Below are 16244 nucleotides of genomic sequence, written 5' to 3'. Positions count from 1 at the left end.
CGTCCGGGGCCCCTCTCCAGGACTGTGTCCTTTTGGAACACGGACCCTAGGCCCGACCCTCGACCCTCGGGGACAGATGCGGCCTCGGAGAAAACAGCTGCCGCCCTGACCCTAGGTTCGAGCCCGGGGCTCACTGTGCGAGCTTGTGTCCGCTCATGTTGAGGGTCCCTCAGTCTATAAAGCGAGGCCCACCTTGCGGGCTGGAATAAAAGAGGTGAGCGCGCTTCGTAAACTGCTAACGCTCTGGAGATGGAGTTATAGTCTTGGAGGGCTTGTGGATCCGGCTGGAAACGGAGGTGGGAAGGACTGGGAGCTGAGAAGGGGCAGGGAGGGACTGGGGCAGCTGCTGCCCAGTCCCCTAGCCCCCCTCCCCCCCTTTCCTCTTCTTCCACCGCGAGTCCTCCAGACGGTCTGGCTGTTTTGATCGCACGGATAGAGAATAACCAGGGAGGACACCAGGCAGTGGGGCCAGCAACAGGCCCCCAATAAGGCCCGGAGCAAGGAGCTGGCTCTGCAGCGCCACCTGGCGACCAGAGGGGAGTTGCAGCCAGAAGGTGACCTCGGTCCCCAAAAGAAGTCGCACATCACTCATGGCCCTTGTTGCAGCTGTTTATTTCCAGCATGTTCCGGACCTAGTGACCCACCACAGTCCAGCAGGAGAAAGGTGGGAGAGAGTAAGGTCAGCTTGCACCCCTGCCCATCCCTAACGAAGGTTACCTCCTTGCTGGGAGCTAAACCCATGCAGGCAAGAGTAATTACAGGAGAAGACTCAGAGGTCCCTGGAAAAGGGATGCAGCCAAGCCCTATGCCAGGCTGGCAGGCCACGCAGCTGCAGGTACAAAGTCTGTTCAGGCTGCCCTGGCCCCCTCCCCTGCACCCCTGCATGGCACTGTGCCCCATCCTGCGGGACTAGGACTGGGCTTAGCGCCCCAGCAGCTGTAGCATCTCCTGAGGGTCCACCAGCTTCTCCCGGGGCTTCCCAGCACCCTGGCCCCGGGACACCTCCTCAGCATCCAGCTTTTCCCAGTCTGAGAAAGAGACAGGCTGGACCCCTGAGGCAGAGGAGAGACAGTCACTTCCTTCCCCTCTTCCTCCTCCTACACCCCAGCCCCCAGCACCCCTCCAAAGGGTGAAAAGGCCCAGGGGCTACCACCCCTCCCACCTCCCAGGACCTCAGCCTCGGGCCCCAGACCTCGGCCGCTGAGCAGAGCCTCGATGGCCGCATAGCCAGGCCTGGGGCCCGAGGGCAGCAGGCCCCCCTGAAGGTCCTGCAGCAGCGCCTGGCCGGTGAGGAAACTGTCGTTCATGGTAGTGCCAAGGACGCCTGTGGGCCCCCGCTTCACCCAGCCACTGCAGTAAAGGCCTGAGAGGGGGGTAACAAAGGGGTACAGACAGGGGAGGTGGCTGGACACCTGCCTGGCAAGTCTGCACACCCCATACAGACACGTGTAACATGCACACACCCCGAGATCCTCCCCAAAGCCCATTAGCTGGGCCCGACGTGGCTGTCGGCCCACCGCCCAAGAGCCTTCCCAGCCTGTTTTTACCACCCCCGCCCCCCTTATGCCTGGGTCCTCCTATGGGGCTAGAGCTCCTGCGGGTGCGAGCTGAGTCTCGTCCATGTCCAGGGCCAGCAGGCCCTCTGCAGACACTGGCTGAATGAATTAACGTCTAGACAGGTACGTGGGACATTTAATCAGATGGGGAGCTGCCTGAGGATAGGGCTGCCTTATTAACCTCCACACCCCAGCACTGAGCACAGGGTGTCACCCAGGGCAGACCTCTGAAAATGTCTGTTGAATGACTTAATGACCAGACATATGCGGTCATCTCAGCTAGACTGGGAGCTTCCCCTAGGGTCAGGAGGAGGGTGGGCAGGGTCCTGGGACAGGGTCCTGGCGCAGGGCCTGACCCAGAGCAGCTTCTCGGTGCACATCACTGACTGGATGAATGAATGAATGAATGAATGAATGAGCAGTCCCAGGAGATACCTGCCTCCTGCTTCCCCCCCATAACTCAATCCAGCCTTCTCATGCCATCTCACCTGGCACATCCACAACCCGACCCTCTGTATTGGGGATGACCCCAAGTTTGGGGTCAAAGGGCACGCTGGGGTCGATGGGGCGGCTCTTATACCCCACACTGCTCAGCACCAGCCCACAGCGGAGGTCCTCCATGTCTCCTGTGGGGACTGCCCGGGCGGCCTCACCGACACCCTGTTGGGGAAAGCATGGGCAGCACAAGGCCAGGCGGGAGGCCTGAAGAGGGGGTACCTTCAGTCACACGAGACTCACCTCCAGTTTGGTGACTGCCAGGCGGATGCCTGCTGTCCGCTGCCCATCTGGTGAGGGCAGCACCTGCTGGGGGCTTCGGAAAAAGCGGAGGCCCCAGGCACGGGAGGCGGACTCCTGGCAGGCAGCCTCCTCCGGGCCCCGCTTCTCCGTGGCTGTTCGAAGCAGCAGTTCCGTCAGCCGCCTCCTCGGACGAGGGACCTCTGTCACCAATGAAGACCATGTCAGGGCCGTCCCCGGGTCCCAGCCCCCTCCCCCATGCTCTCCCCCACACCCTCTCTGACCTAGACCATCCCTTCCCTCGTGAGCTGGGGGTCAGGTCAGGGCCCCTCACCCTTGATTCGGTCCTGGAGGCCCAAGAAATCCACAGGGTTCAAAATGGGCCGGGTTCCTGGTAACTGAACCATCTCCCGCAGCTCCTTGGGGGTGGGGGGTGGGGCAGAGATTAGGCCCAGAGTGCTGTCCACCTGAGCCCACCCTGAGCCCAGCCAGCCCCAGCGTGAGACACCACCCCCCACCCCCACAGAAGGCCCTGGACCCCAGGAGTCCTGCCTGGCTCCCCACCTCCCACCCCAGGTAGCAGCCACTTTGAGGGGCTCTGCCCTGCCCACTCCCCCAAGGGGAGACCCTCTATTTGGCTCCTCCCCCTCCAGCCCCAGCACCTTAATGGTGAAGGCCACTTGCAGGGGCCCACGCCGGCCCACTATCCACACCGTCTTCACCCGACTCTGCCTCAGTACCCGCAGGGAGGCCGCCGTGATGTCTGTTTTCTGGCACAAAAGGAGGGCTTTGAAGTCATCAGACACGGACAGGGAGAATGGGACTTTCCATTTGGTCAAGCGCAGAGATCATAGTGCCCCGAAGTTGCCCCACTGCCCCCCCGCCCCCGATGGCCAGATGGAGCATTGCCGCCAATTCTGTAAATGGCACCAAAAACAAAACAAACCCTTTGCCAGGGAGTAGATTCTGACTCATAGCAACCCTATAGGACAGAGTGGAGCTGCTCTCATCGAGTCTCCAGGGCCGTAATCTTCATGGAAGCAGACTGCCACATCCTTCTCCCGCAGAATGGCTGGTGGGTTCAAACCACTGACCTTTTGGCCAGCAGCCAAGTGCTTAACCACTGCACCACCAGGGCGCCTTTTACAAATGGCACCAATGAGGAGCAAACCAGGCCCACATTCTTTCATTCAACAAGTGTTTGCTAAGCAGCTACCATGTGCCAGGCTCCATGCAAGGGGCAGGGGCAGGGAAGTAAATGGTGAGCAGAACAGATAAAGGTGCCGGCCCTCACAGAGCGCTTGATCTGTCAGGAGACAGATACTCATCAATTACTCAGATACTCATCAGTGAGTGTAAAACTGTGCTGGTGAAAGGTGCAATGGAACGGGGCAGATAGGTCTATGAGAGGGTATTACAGGTGAAATGGACCTCCTCAGGGAGGTCCTGGAAGGCTTCCTGGAGGAAGGGACAACTGAGCCGAGAACTAAAAGATGAGTAGAGGTTAACTACCTGGGGCAAAAGGTTAGTCGGGGCAGTGTTCCTTGCCAGAGAGTGGCATGTGCAAAGGCCCTGTGGCACACTGAAGAGAAAAATAAAGGCTGTGTAGCTGAAGTACAGGAAGTGAAGGGGGAAATGGTATGAGATGAAGCTCACAGGCTGCCTTTCAGAAGGCCTCTGCCTGGGCACCATGGGGAAACAGAAGCACTGAGCTCAGCTTGGAGGGGTAAGGCCTGAGGCCTGCAGGCCAGGCACCCTCTCCTCGGTGTGACCCTCCCCCCTCCAGCCCCTGCCCCACCCACTCACCTCCAGGTGCTCAGGTGGGGTCAGCAGGATCCGAGCCACGTCCAGAGCCACGTTCCCTTGTCCCAGGATCACAGCTGTGTCGCAGCTCAGGTCCGGCATCAGCTGGAAGCAAGAGGTCTTGATAAGGTTGTCCTGGGCTCGGCTCCAGTCAGGCTAATCTCAGTCTCTGGTTGCCTCATGCCTGTCCCTTAGGCTCTCCACGCTCAGAAAGTCCATCCTCCCCTACCCGGCCGCACCTCCTCCTAGAGGCCCTCCAAGATGGACCTCTGGCCTCCTCATCTCACTGGAAGCCTCCCAGGCCTAGATGGCAGCTCCTCCTCCCCCAGCTCTGGCATCCACGGCTGCCCGCAGCCCTGGCTGGGGGGTAGGGAGAAAGGCACAGATGGAATGTTCCCTGTACTCACCTCCCGGTTCTCAGGAAGCCCGTTATACCAGCCCACAAAGGCCCGAGCCGAGAGCACACCAGGCAGCTCCTCCCCGGGAATTCCCAGGGCCTGATGGTCCTCTGCCCCATAGCTCTGAGGAAAGATGGCAGGCCTGGAGCCCTCAGCCCCTCGGGGAGGGACCAGGCAGATCTCCTCCCAGCTCCTCCTCCTCCACAGCTTCCATCCTAGCCATGCCCAGCAGTTTGGGCCTCACCCCTACCGCCACCTTCCATCCCTGCAGCTCTGCTGCAGCCCCTCCCCAGAACCCCCGTCCCTGCCCACAGCCCACCACCTGCACTCACCAGCACCACGGCGTGGTAGGCCTCCCGCAGCTCCGGCACCATCACATCCCTGCCCACCACCACGTTGCCCCAGAAGGCACAGCGGTCAGAGCGGGCCGTCTGGGTAAAGGTATTGATGACATTCTGCCGCATCCCCCCAACCCCGGGGAGGAGATTAGAGGGGGGAGAGTTCCAGAGACCAGGCTTGGGCCACCCCCAGCCGCTGTGTCCTCAGAACAGCCAGGAAGCCTTCCTTCCCCCCCTCATCTTGACCAAAGTCCCCAAACCCCACCTTCTGTGCCCAGAGAGACCCACCTTCACCTCAGGGTGGTCGGGCGCCACACCAAAGCGCACCAGGCCAAAGGGCACCAGCTGCTTCTCGTAGATGTCCACGTGCGCCCAGGTGTGGTGCTGCGGGGAGAGGGCAGCAGCTGGTGGGGCTGAGGGAGAGGCTGACCGCCCACGGGGCCTCCCCTTCCTGGGACAGAGCTGGAGGGCTTGGCTCAGTGGGCTGAGGATACAGCCGGGCCTCCACCCTCTGCAAGAAGAAAGAGAGCCCCTTGACTCCCCATCTGCCCAGAGAGCCAGGCAAGGGGAATGGGGCAGCACAAGCAGCAACGGGAACTGAGGTCAGATCTCAGGAAGGACTGCTAGCCCATCAAGACGTGAGAAATGTGGCCAACTATGGAAGGCTATAGCTTCCCCTCCGCTGGAGCCGTGTCAGAGGAGCTTCTACCCACCCGGGCCAGGTGTGACACACAGCCCTGCCCTAGAACTCTAGATGCTTCTAGAAATGCCCAGCCAGTCTGATGATCTGGGAACAACCCCTTGAAATTCATACCTGCCTTAGCTCTAGTCTCCAAGACTGTCCCGATGGAGAGGGGACCAGCAGGGCAGGGCGTGGGAGACACAGCAGTTGGAGTACAGGGTGCAGGAATGGAAGTGACCCTACCCCCAGGCCTAGAAAAACCACCTCACTGGTTCCACCAATCATTGGTTCTGGCTCATGCACGCTGCCTTGAGGGGCCATGGGGAAAGCACAGGGTTGGGGTCAGGAAGGCAAGTCTGGTCTGGCTGTGCCACCCACCAGCTGCATGACCCTGACAAGTCCCAGTCTCTCACTGGGCCTCGGTCTCCTCCTGCTAACTGGGATGGAAACACCTTCCTCTTGGGGTTGTTGGGAAGTACCCAGAAGGTCATGATGGTGAGGACTCTGGTGACAAACACACTTGCAGCACAGCAGTTGAGACTCCTGTGGGTGACACTGCCCTGCCCACCCCATCCCAGGCTCTTGCTATTGTTGTGTGCCATCGAGTCAATTCTGACTCACAGTGACCCTCGATGACAGAGGAGAACTGCCCCACAGGGCTCCCCAGACTGTAATCTTTATAAGAGCAGATCATCAGGTCTTTTCTCCTGCGGAGCCACTGGTGGGTTTGAACCACTGACCTTTTGGTTAGCAGCCGAGCACTTAATCATTGCACCACCAGGGCTCCATTTGGCTCTTGCTGTAATACCTCCCAATTCAACGGGACTCAAGCTAAATGGAGCTCTGGCCCTCCAGTCGCCCTTGTCCCTGACAAGGCCCACACTCACCTCCTGACCTTTATCCAAGCCCCTCCCCTCCCCCCACTGCCTGCAACCATGTCCAGGCTCCCACCACCACCCATCGTGCCTCCTGACTCTCCCCATCCCAGGCTCCCAAATCTACCTCCCGCAACCCCACCAGTGATGCACCCACGAAGAGCACTGACTTTGGAGTCAGACAGCCAAGGGCTCCAATCCCAGTCTCACCACCAACTGGCTCTGTGCCATGGGGAAAGGCGCTTAGCTTCTCTGTAAACCAGAACAGTTCTTCTACTCGTGAAGAGTGTGCTTCTCAGCTCAAGTAGATACATGAGACTAAATGGGCAGCTCCTGTCCGGAGGTGAGATGAGAAGGCAGAAAGGGTCAGGAGCTGGTTGAATGGACACGGGAAATCCAGGGTGGAAAGAAGGAGTGTGCTGTCACAGTATAGGAAGAGCAACTAGGGTCACATAACAATGTATGTATAAATTTTTGTATGAGAGACTAACTTGAAATGTAAACTTTCACTTAAACTACAATTAAAAAAAAAAACAAAAAAACGCAGACCATTTCTTCCAACATGATGTTCAAGGTTAAATGAGTAAGGCTCACAGAAGCACTTTACGTTCAATAAACAAGCTATCATTACTATCACTGTCGTTGCTCGTCACTGCCTTGCTCAAAAGCCTTCGCTAGCTGCCCACTGCCCACGGGACAAAGTGCAGATTGTTAACCCGGCAGCCAACACCTTACGCAATCCAGCTTCATCTTCATCTTCCTTTCTTTCCTGCCCAGGATCCTTCACTCTGTCTACATCGCTTCCTCCAAGGCCACCCCTTTAAAGTGAAATTTGCTGGATACTTTTCACCTGTTATCTCCCTGGCTGACCTCATCTTCCAGGAAACCGCTCCTCCTGACTCACGGTCCCCTCCTATCCCTCGGCTGCTCCTTCTCAGGCCCCTTTTCCTCTGTCGTTGTTGTCAGCTGCTATTGAGTTGGCCCCCGACCCATGGCGACCCCATGCACAGTGGGATTGGATCACTGTGCTCCATAGGGTTTCCACCGGCTAATTTTCAGAATTAGATCGCCAGGCCTTTCTTCCTAGTCCCACTTAGTCTGGACGCTCCACTGTCCAGCATCCTAGCAACACACAAGTCTCCACTGACAGATGGGTGGTAGCTGCACTTGAGGTGCATTGGCTGGGACTCGAACCCGGGTCTCCTGCATGGAAGGCGAGAATTCTACCACTGAGCCACCGCTGCCCTCATCACTGCCCCTCACAAGGACGTTCTCCAAGGGTCTTCCAACCTGGGTCCGCCTCCCTTTTCCCTCGGAGCGCACTCTCTGGGGGGCTTTCACCCACTCCCTCCTGTGACCTCAAGTTCCTGTGGAATTGCTGACGACATCCACTCTCTCTCTCCTGCCCAGACTTCTCGCCCAGCTCCAAACCTGAGGGCCCTGCATATCTCACCCCAGAAACCTCAAACTCACCCGGATGAAAGCCGACTCCCCTCCCCCTAAACTTCTCTGATGCTTCTAGGTTCCCTTCCACCTGAGTATCCACCAGGAGCCCAAGCCAGAACCCGGGGCTCCTTCCTGACTCCCCTCGACCTCATCCCATCAATCCCACATCCTTCCCTTCCTCCTCCCCCACTGCCACCCCAGCAGCTCTCCCGGACACTAGCCCCACCCTGCCAAACCAAAACCCCATTGCCGTCAAGTCAATTCCAACTCACAGTGACCCTACAGGACAGAGTAGAACTGCCCCGTAGGGTTTCCAAGGAGGGCTGGTGGATTCCCATCCCGCCAGTGTCCAGGACTGAATGAATGGCCCAGCGGGGTACTCAGGTGACGGCTCTGCAGTCAGACCACCTGCGCTGAGATCCTAGCGCCCTCCCTGCTCAGCGGTGGGACCGCGGACAACCTCGCTCAGCCTAAGTGTCCTTATCCGTGAAACGGGAGCCACACACCTGCTTCACAGGCTGTGGCGAGGGCATAATGGGAGACTGTGGACAGTGTCTGACTCACAGTTAAGTGCCACTGTCCCAAACCTGCCTCGCACATTCCCACCTCGGAAGGGCGGACAGTAGCTCGGGTGCTCCCAGTGGCAAGGACCAGCTCGTATCTGACCGCTGTGGCCACCCCCAGGACCACCCCCCTCCGAGGAAAGAACACGCAGGTGTCTGCCAGCCGAGGGCAGGCCGGCGCCTCTGCTCACACGGGGCCACTGCGAACCCTGCCTGGAGGGCCGAGTCTCCCCGCTCCCGGAACGTGAGGCTCAGCTAACACAGTGCCCCTTACATGAAGCCCTCCTGGGTATCCCAGCCCGAGTCAGTTGCTGGTCTTGGTTCGGGCCCAGGCTCTCCTCCCATGTGGCAGTGTGCCCGTGGCCTTGCATTCCCAGGATGCCTCCCCACACGTGGGAGGCCGTCTCACGGCCTTCTCCTGTGCAGCACAAATGCGTCTTCTCCAGGAAGCAGTTTCTGACTGGCCCCCTGGACCTGGCTCGCTCGGCAGACATCACATAATTAGCTCTCTCATCTGTTGCTTAAAGAGCCCTTGTGGTGCAACAGTTAAGCGCTCCACTGTTAACCGAAAGGTTGGCGGTTTGAGCCCACGCAGCGGCTCTGTGGGAGAAACACCTGGCGGTGGTATAGCTTCCAGCATCACAGCAACACTCAAGCCCTCACAGTACCACAAACTGACAGACACATCGGGGCTGTAAAGATTAGAGCCTAGGAAACCCTATGGGGCAGTTCTACTCTGTCACATGGGGTCACTATATGAGTTGAAATCCACTCGACAGCACCCAACAACAACATCTGTTGCTTAGAGTGTGCTTAGGTCACTTTTCAGCACAGTGACCAACCCATCCTATTCTCCCGGGACTCTCTTGTGTTAGCACGGAAAGTCTCGTGTCCTGGGAAACCCCAGGGTCCTGGGCAAACCGAGCCGATTGGTCACTCTACCTTTTTTTTTTTTTTTTTTAACATTTTATTTGTATTGTTGTGCTTTAAGTGAAAGTTTACAATTCAAGTTAGTCTCTCCTAGAAAAATTTATACATACATTGTTATGTGACCCTAGTTGCTCTCCCTATACTGTGACAGCACACTCTTCCTTTCCACCTCTGATTTCCCATGTCCATTCAGCCAGCTCCTGACCCTCTCTGCCTTCTCATCTCGCCTCTGGACAGGAGCTGCCCATTTAGTCTCATGTATCTACTTGAGCTAAGAAGCACACTCTTCACAAGTATCATTTTATGTCCCATAGTCCAGTCTACTCTTTGTCTGAAGAGTTGGCCTCAGGAATGGTTTTAGTGCTGGGTTGAGAGAGAGTCCGGGGGCTGTGCTTTCTGGGGTTCCTCCAGTCTCAGTCAGACCATTAAGTCTGGTCTTTTTACTACAGTTTGAGTCCTGCACCCCACTTTTCTCCAGCTCCATCTGGGACTCTCTGTTGTGTTCCCTGTCAGGGCAGTCACTGGCGGTCACCCTACCTTTCCAGTGTCTGTGTGTACATGAACCATCCTTTCTCCTGTCTCTCTACAGACACTCTGAGTCCCTCCAAAGCAGGGCCACTTTCTCCCATCTCGGTCAGCCTGGGTCTCCCCTGCCTCCGCCCACCAACCCTGAGGCCTGACGTGGAGTCTCAAGGGCAACCAGTAGCCTTGGGCCCTGCCTGCCAAGGCCAATACTGCAAGCCTTGAAGCCTTGGCCTTCATGTTATGTGTGGTGTGTGGGGGCAGGGTGAGGAGAGCAGGCTGAAAGAAAAAAATGGTGCAGTGAGGGCTGGGGCTATTGGTGAGGGGACCACAGAGAGGTGGCTAAAATGACAGAAAGCCCTGGGAAGAGGGGGCAGCCCGAGATGCAGGATGTTGGGGACAGATAGAGACAGATGAGGAAGAAGGGAAGATGAGGGGCAGAACAAAGTCACTCTGCAGGTCTGCATTAGCTCCCTGGAGCGCTTGCCGAAGAAGCCGACCATCCACTACCAGCCACTGACCACTGGCCCCCACCCATGAGGAAGACACACTCTCCCACAGTGGAGAATCTAGGGTGGGGAGCCCCAGATGTAGACAAGGAAGCGGGTAAGATGAGTCGAGCCTAGATCGGCTGGGAGCCCCTTCCCCATCTGGGATTCAGGAGTGCTCTGAAAACCCAGAGGGGGTGGGGCTTACCCTGAGGTTTGGAGCAGCAGGTGAACCATGGGGGAGGGACCAGGAGGAAGCAGATTACCTTTAGCAGGTGTTGGGCCGTGTAGAAGCCAGCTGGGCCACTGCCTACCACACAGATCTGGGGGATGTGCTCTTGTGTGAAGAACTGCCTGCGAGAGCCTGCGGAGGGGGGCAAAGGTCAGACCAACACTCCCTCCCCAATCCCAAACCGACTTCCATGTCCACCAGAAGTTGGAGCTTCCCAAGCTTCACCCTCACCAGCACCCTCCTCCTCCTGCCCCTCCAGGCGTTGGCCTCTGCAAGGTCCCTTACTTCATCAGAGCCCCCAAAGGCTATGTCTTTATTCAGGGCCCCACACCTCACCCATGAGTTTACTATGCCACTGACTATGGCCTACCCGACAACCCCCGCCACCCCTGAAGCTGCCCTGGACAATGCTTCATCACTTATCTTATGGGGTTCCCGACCTACTCAGCGAACGTGCCTTGGTGGCACAGTGGTTAAAGTGCTCAGCTGCTAACCAAAAGGTCTGTTGTTCAAACCCACCAGCAACTCCATGGGAGAAAGAGGTGGCAGTCTGCTCCCGTAAAGATTACAGCCTAGGAAACCCTATGGGGCAGTTCTACTCTGTCCTGTAGGGTCACTGTGAGTTGGAATCGACTCGACGGCACAATGCCACCTGCTCAGCTAGAATCCCACGTTCTCCCAATGGACTCCAAATCACCCCAACCTCACCCTCATGGATCTCCCCACACTGCCCCATCTTACCTCTCCTAACCCATCTCCCCACAAAACTCTATCTTGCCAATATAGACACGTGTCTTATTCCTATTAACCCCTGCCTCCCCTCAGACTTCCCTCTCGTCTCTCAGACCTCCATGTCGCCCCCCTTCGTCCCCGTCTTCCACCTGTGGGCCTCATGGTCCCCTTCTTATCTAAAGGCCTCACATCTCACTGCACAGATCCCATTGCCCCCGCACGCCTCCCCCAACTCGCCCTCATGAGCAGACCCCTCCAGTCTCTCCCCTGGTCCCCTTTCTCCAGCCCTGCCCCTGCTCTGCTTTGATCCCCACATTTAGCGGTCGCAGGCCACCCCGCGCTCCCATTCACCCCAGAGGTGCCCTGGTCCTACTCAGGGGGCTCCTGGCGAGAGGCGGTCGGGTCCGAAGCCACGCGGGCCAGTGCCACCAGCAGCGCGTAGCCATGGCTAGTAACAGACCCGGCAAGAGGATCTGATCCCGGGGACCTCCCCGCGCTTCTCGCCGGCTTGGACTCCAGCCCCGCCCCTGTCCTGCCTCTGGTCCCGCCCACCAGCGCGGCCCCGCCCCAATTCCCGCCTCCCAAGCTCTGCGAAAGCGCGGCGTTTCGGCTCCACCCCCATCCCCGAAAGAATCCCGCCCCCAAAGAGAAACCCGCCCTCGGAAGCTCCGCCTCTCAAGACTTCCGGGCGGTACAGGACTTAATAAATTTCTCCCCGGAATCTTCGTCCTCCCTCCAATTACCGGGAGAGTTGAAGGAAAGCGAATCCCCATCGCTGTTTCAGTCTCCCCCCGACAGAGCGAACCAATTAGAAAGGAGCTTATTTTACTTAGTCTCTCCCTTTTGGGGAAGCTCTCGTCGCTCGCTGATGACGCAAGCGCCCTTCTGTTTTGATAGCGTATCCTGACGCTGGGGCCGGATTTCGTCCTAGCCAATCAAGAGTCCGGTTCCGGTAGTAACCAGTGTCAGGTAGTCTGGGAAAATTGGGCTCCCCGCGCCTCACTCGTCGCCCCTTACCGGGCAGGAATCCGCCCAGACCGGGCTAGGGAGAATATTAACCTTTGGAGATTGTCTTATCCTCCCCCCCGCATTGTATAGGTGAGGGAACAGAGGGGGGAGATGGCTTGCCCAAGGTACTGACGACAGAGCCAGACCCCTCGACCTGGAGCCAGCAGGGCCAGCACTAGGATGACACTAGACACTCGCCTTGGGTTTGAAACGTTAGGGGACCCCAAAAAAGTAATCAAGATAAATAATATTTTAGTGCAATGTTTCGAAAAATAAAGTTAATGCAAAAAATCCACAATGAATAAAATAGCAATTTTTTAATAAAAACAGATCCGTGGTTACGTCTGACCCAATAAGCCTAGTGCCTCTTCCTTTTCCCCAAGCGCCTTCTTGTCAGACATTACTGCCTTGGAGAAGCCTTCTCGGTCCCCTCCCCACTCAAGCTGGGCTAGGGGCTCTTCTTGTCCCCACAGCACCCCTGTCTTACCCCATCATTACTTATTACACTGTCTTGTCTTTTTTTTTTATGATCGTTTTTATTGAAGTGTTACATACATACAGAAAAGTGCACAAATCGTAAGTGTACAGCTTGATGAATTATCACAAGTTATAACCTCGTAACCACCACCCGGATCAAGAAATAGAACATGGCCAGCATCCCAGGACCCTTTGCGCCCCCTTCTTGTCACTTCCCCTCCCTCCTTCTGAGAAGTAAGTACTATTCTGATTTCTAACAAGTCATTGTGTTTTATGCCTGTCCCACTAGGCAAACTATAGCCTGCATTTCAAATGCTGCCCGTCTCCTGCTTTTGTACAGCCTGTGACCTAAGAATGGTTTTTATATTTTTAAACGGTTAAACAAAATTTTAATATTTTGTGACACACGAAACATACATGAAATTCAAATTTCAGTGTCTATAAATAAAGTTTTATTGGAACACAGCCATGCTCTTTTTTTATACATTGTCACGGCTGCTTTCACACTATGATGGTGGAGTTGAGTAGTTATAACAGAGACCATATGGTTCACAACAGCCAAAATATTCACTGTCTGGCTCTTCACAGAAAAGGTCTGCCCACCCCTGCACTAGACTGTAAGCTCCACGAGGGTGGGGGCCTAATCTTATTCACTCTTGTATCCCCAGAGCTTCGCACAGTGCCTGGCATGTAATGGATGCTCAAAAAGAGTGTTTTAATGATCAAGTGATTGATTATCCTTTCACATGGGAGGAAGACATGGAGATTCAGGATCAGATACCCCAGAAAACCCTGCAGGGCTCCCCATTTAGAGGCAGTATGTCTGGTGGTTAAGAGCGTGGATTTTGGAGACAGACACACTGGGTTGGAATCCCTTTTCTGTCATTTTCTACCTATATGACACTGAGAAATTGAATCTCTCCAAGCCTTATCTTCACTATCTGTAACTTGGGAGAAAAAAATACTACCAAGCTGTAAAGATTCAAATGAGATGATGTAGGTAAAAAACATCTGCCCTAAGTGCTGAACACATGTTAGCTGTCATCATCCTCGTCATTATTTTCACCTCCCATATGCCTCTATAACTTAGACCTTAGGTCTCCCCAGAATCCTAGAAGGGCCTCATGAACTCTTGTCTCCTCCCCTTACCTCTCAAGCCCTGTGCCTTCCCAGCCCCCATTCTCAGAGTAACAGAAAAATCAAGCCTCAAAACAATCAAGTGACCTGTTCCCAGTGCCTGTGGGATAGCCAAGTCTGGTACCGGGGCCTCCAGCTGCTGCCCACTCCCCATCAGGCCCGATCAATAACAATGAGTCATTGGTTATATATTAGGATGGTTTTAATCACAGCCAGCACTGTGCAACTAGGGCCTTTTTCTGACAGTGCGTTTTTCATATCGAGAACTAGCAGTTTGATGAATTGCTCTCCCAGACCTAAGGGCCATTTCTGAGCTGCTAATGCATTTCAAAAGAGCAGCGCTAACATATAGCAAAGCAAGAGGCTGGGGAGGCTGCCAGGCCCTCCTGTTCCAACAGGGCTGCTTGGATCCCAAACTCTGCTCCAGGAAACAGATGGCGCACCCAAAGGGGGCAACTGAAGAGAGTTTAATGAGGGGATTTTTTACAGAAGTGTGAGCAGGGTCAAGGGAAACCAGTAACGGATGGTGAAGCACCCTTGGACTAGCAGCAGCTGAAAGCCCTGACCACTCCAGGCCCTGAAGGAGCAAAAGGAGGGAGCAGATCAGGAACATGTGAGAGCTGGAGCTGTAGGAGAGGAAGGCAGGGTGGAGTGGGTGGGGAGTGGGTGTGGGGGCAGCAGATGGCGAGTTCCCAGCAGAGCCACCCAAGACCACCCTGGAGATTGGCTCTCCAACAGGACTGGGCTTAGAGAGTCCCTTCACCTCCCATCTGACTTCTCTGCCCATCCCAAGGGCTCCCATTTGCTGGCGTTCAGCCTCTCCATCCTCATGGTCAGCCCATCCAAGGACTTCACTGAAAAACAAGGCAATTAGACGCGGAACGTGAATTGTATGTTTTAAACCAATGGTTCTCCACTGGGGGCGATTTTGCCCCTCGGGACATTTGGCAATGTCTGAAGACATTTTTGATGATCACGACTTCGGCTCCTGGCATCTAGTGGGTAGAGACCAGGGATGCTACTAAACATCCTATAATGCACAAGATAGTTCCCCAACAACAAAGACTTGTCCAGTCCAGGATGTTACTAGTGCCGAGGCAAGAAACCCTGCATTAAGGGAACTGCTCTGCCTCCTGTCTTAGCCCTGGCCTCCGTCTCGGCCCCTCCCTCAGCTTCCAGCTGGACGCTTCCTTGCACCCCCCTCATCCCAGCCTCCCAGCCTGCTCTTGGGTCTGCCCGCTCTGGGCTGAATCTTAATGGCGTCCCTCAGTTTCTTGGCCTCTCCTCTGGGCAGCATCAGTCGTTCTGGTCATATTCCTGCCTCACTCCCAGGCTTATCACTTTCTGTTGCAGACCACCCCTTCACAGCCAAGCCAGCCCTGGGCTTCAAGCCCTTCTCTTTGCACCTCACCCTCCTCTGCCTTCCTCTCTTCTCTAAGGCCATCTCTCCTCCAGACCCTGTCCCCACAGCCCTTTTCCAGCCTCAGCTATGCTCCCAGTAATTCTCTCTCCCAATTGATAGTTCTTCTAAACATAATGGAACAAAGCAGAGTTTTTTCTAGAGCTAGCCAAGGTTATACTCAAAGATATTTACACTCTTTTCCCAGCTCTGTCCCTGAGAGAATCTTTCCCCTTACTTCCCCTGGATGCTTTCCCACAAAACCCCCACACTTGTGTCTCATTGATAGTGTTGGCCTTGAGAACGGCTGAGCCAGTGTCTTGCCCCGGCTTCTCTGACTGAGAAGCTAGGATGGTCTGCCAAAAAGGTAACCTTTCCCGGGAGACTCCTTGGGGGACAGAGCCACAAAGGGTACAGGAAGAGGCAGGGGCCAACCACACCTGGGGCTCTCCTGGCCCTGGGGAGCCCTAGCCAAGGGGGCTGACCCTCTTCTCTCGGTACCCCCTCCCTCCTCCTAGCTAGCCCCGTGCACAAGGCCTCTCCTCACCCCATCACCCCCCCACCCCCATAACCCTACCAAGCTCAGATAGAGCACTGGGCATGGATTCAGCTGTTTAGTCCTGAGATGAAGCTGGCTGAGGTCCAGGCTGACCAGAACGCCCAGCTCCCTTTATTCATTCCCCCAGGCACCCCTTGAAACCCAGAAAAGCAAGCAGGGCAGGTGACCCCCAGGGCCCCGGGTATGAGCTTCCCTGTCTCATTGCCCACTCAATGCCTCCACGCTCCAGATCCACCACCAGCAGCCAGGCCACCCCCATGGGGAAAGAGCCCAGCCCTCCCGGCCCTAGGGACGTCCAGCAAAAGAAAGAGAGCTATGGTCAGGCCAGGGACGGGGCACAGGGGTGACCGTGCCCGGCCCACCC

At 56.2% G+C, this 16244-nt stretch overlaps 1 protein-coding gene across 1 annotated transcript; it reads right to left on the bottom strand.

Moving 5' to 3' along the window:
• Positions 1 to 921: 921 nt before the first annotated feature.
• FDXR (ferredoxin reductase) lies at positions 922 to 11774 on the bottom strand. The gene is made up of 12 exons (XM_004374165.1): positions 11674 to 11774; positions 10603 to 10700; positions 5119 to 5214; positions 4825 to 4947; positions 4502 to 4615; positions 4098 to 4199; positions 2954 to 3061; positions 2626 to 2710; positions 2295 to 2494; positions 2045 to 2216; positions 1193 to 1363; positions 922 to 1052 (listed from the first exon to the last, which is right to left on the bottom strand). Exons 1-12 carry the CDS (start codon positions 11744 to 11746, stop codon positions 922 to 924), a joined length of 1473 nt encoding a protein of 490 aa, XP_004374222.1. The 5' UTR covers positions 11747 to 11774.
• Positions 11775 to 16244: the final 4470 nt, after the last annotated feature.

Source organism: Trichechus manatus, unplaced genomic scaffold, assembly GCF_000243295.1.
Source record: "Trichechus manatus latirostris isolate Lorelei unplaced genomic scaffold, TriManLat1.0 scaffold00028, whole genome shotgun sequence".
NCBI classification, from domain to species: domain Eukaryota; kingdom Metazoa; phylum Chordata; class Mammalia; order Sirenia; family Trichechidae; genus Trichechus; species Trichechus manatus.
Note: the sequence above shows the minus strand (reverse complement) of the source record. Positions and strands in the feature narration are given on the sequence as shown.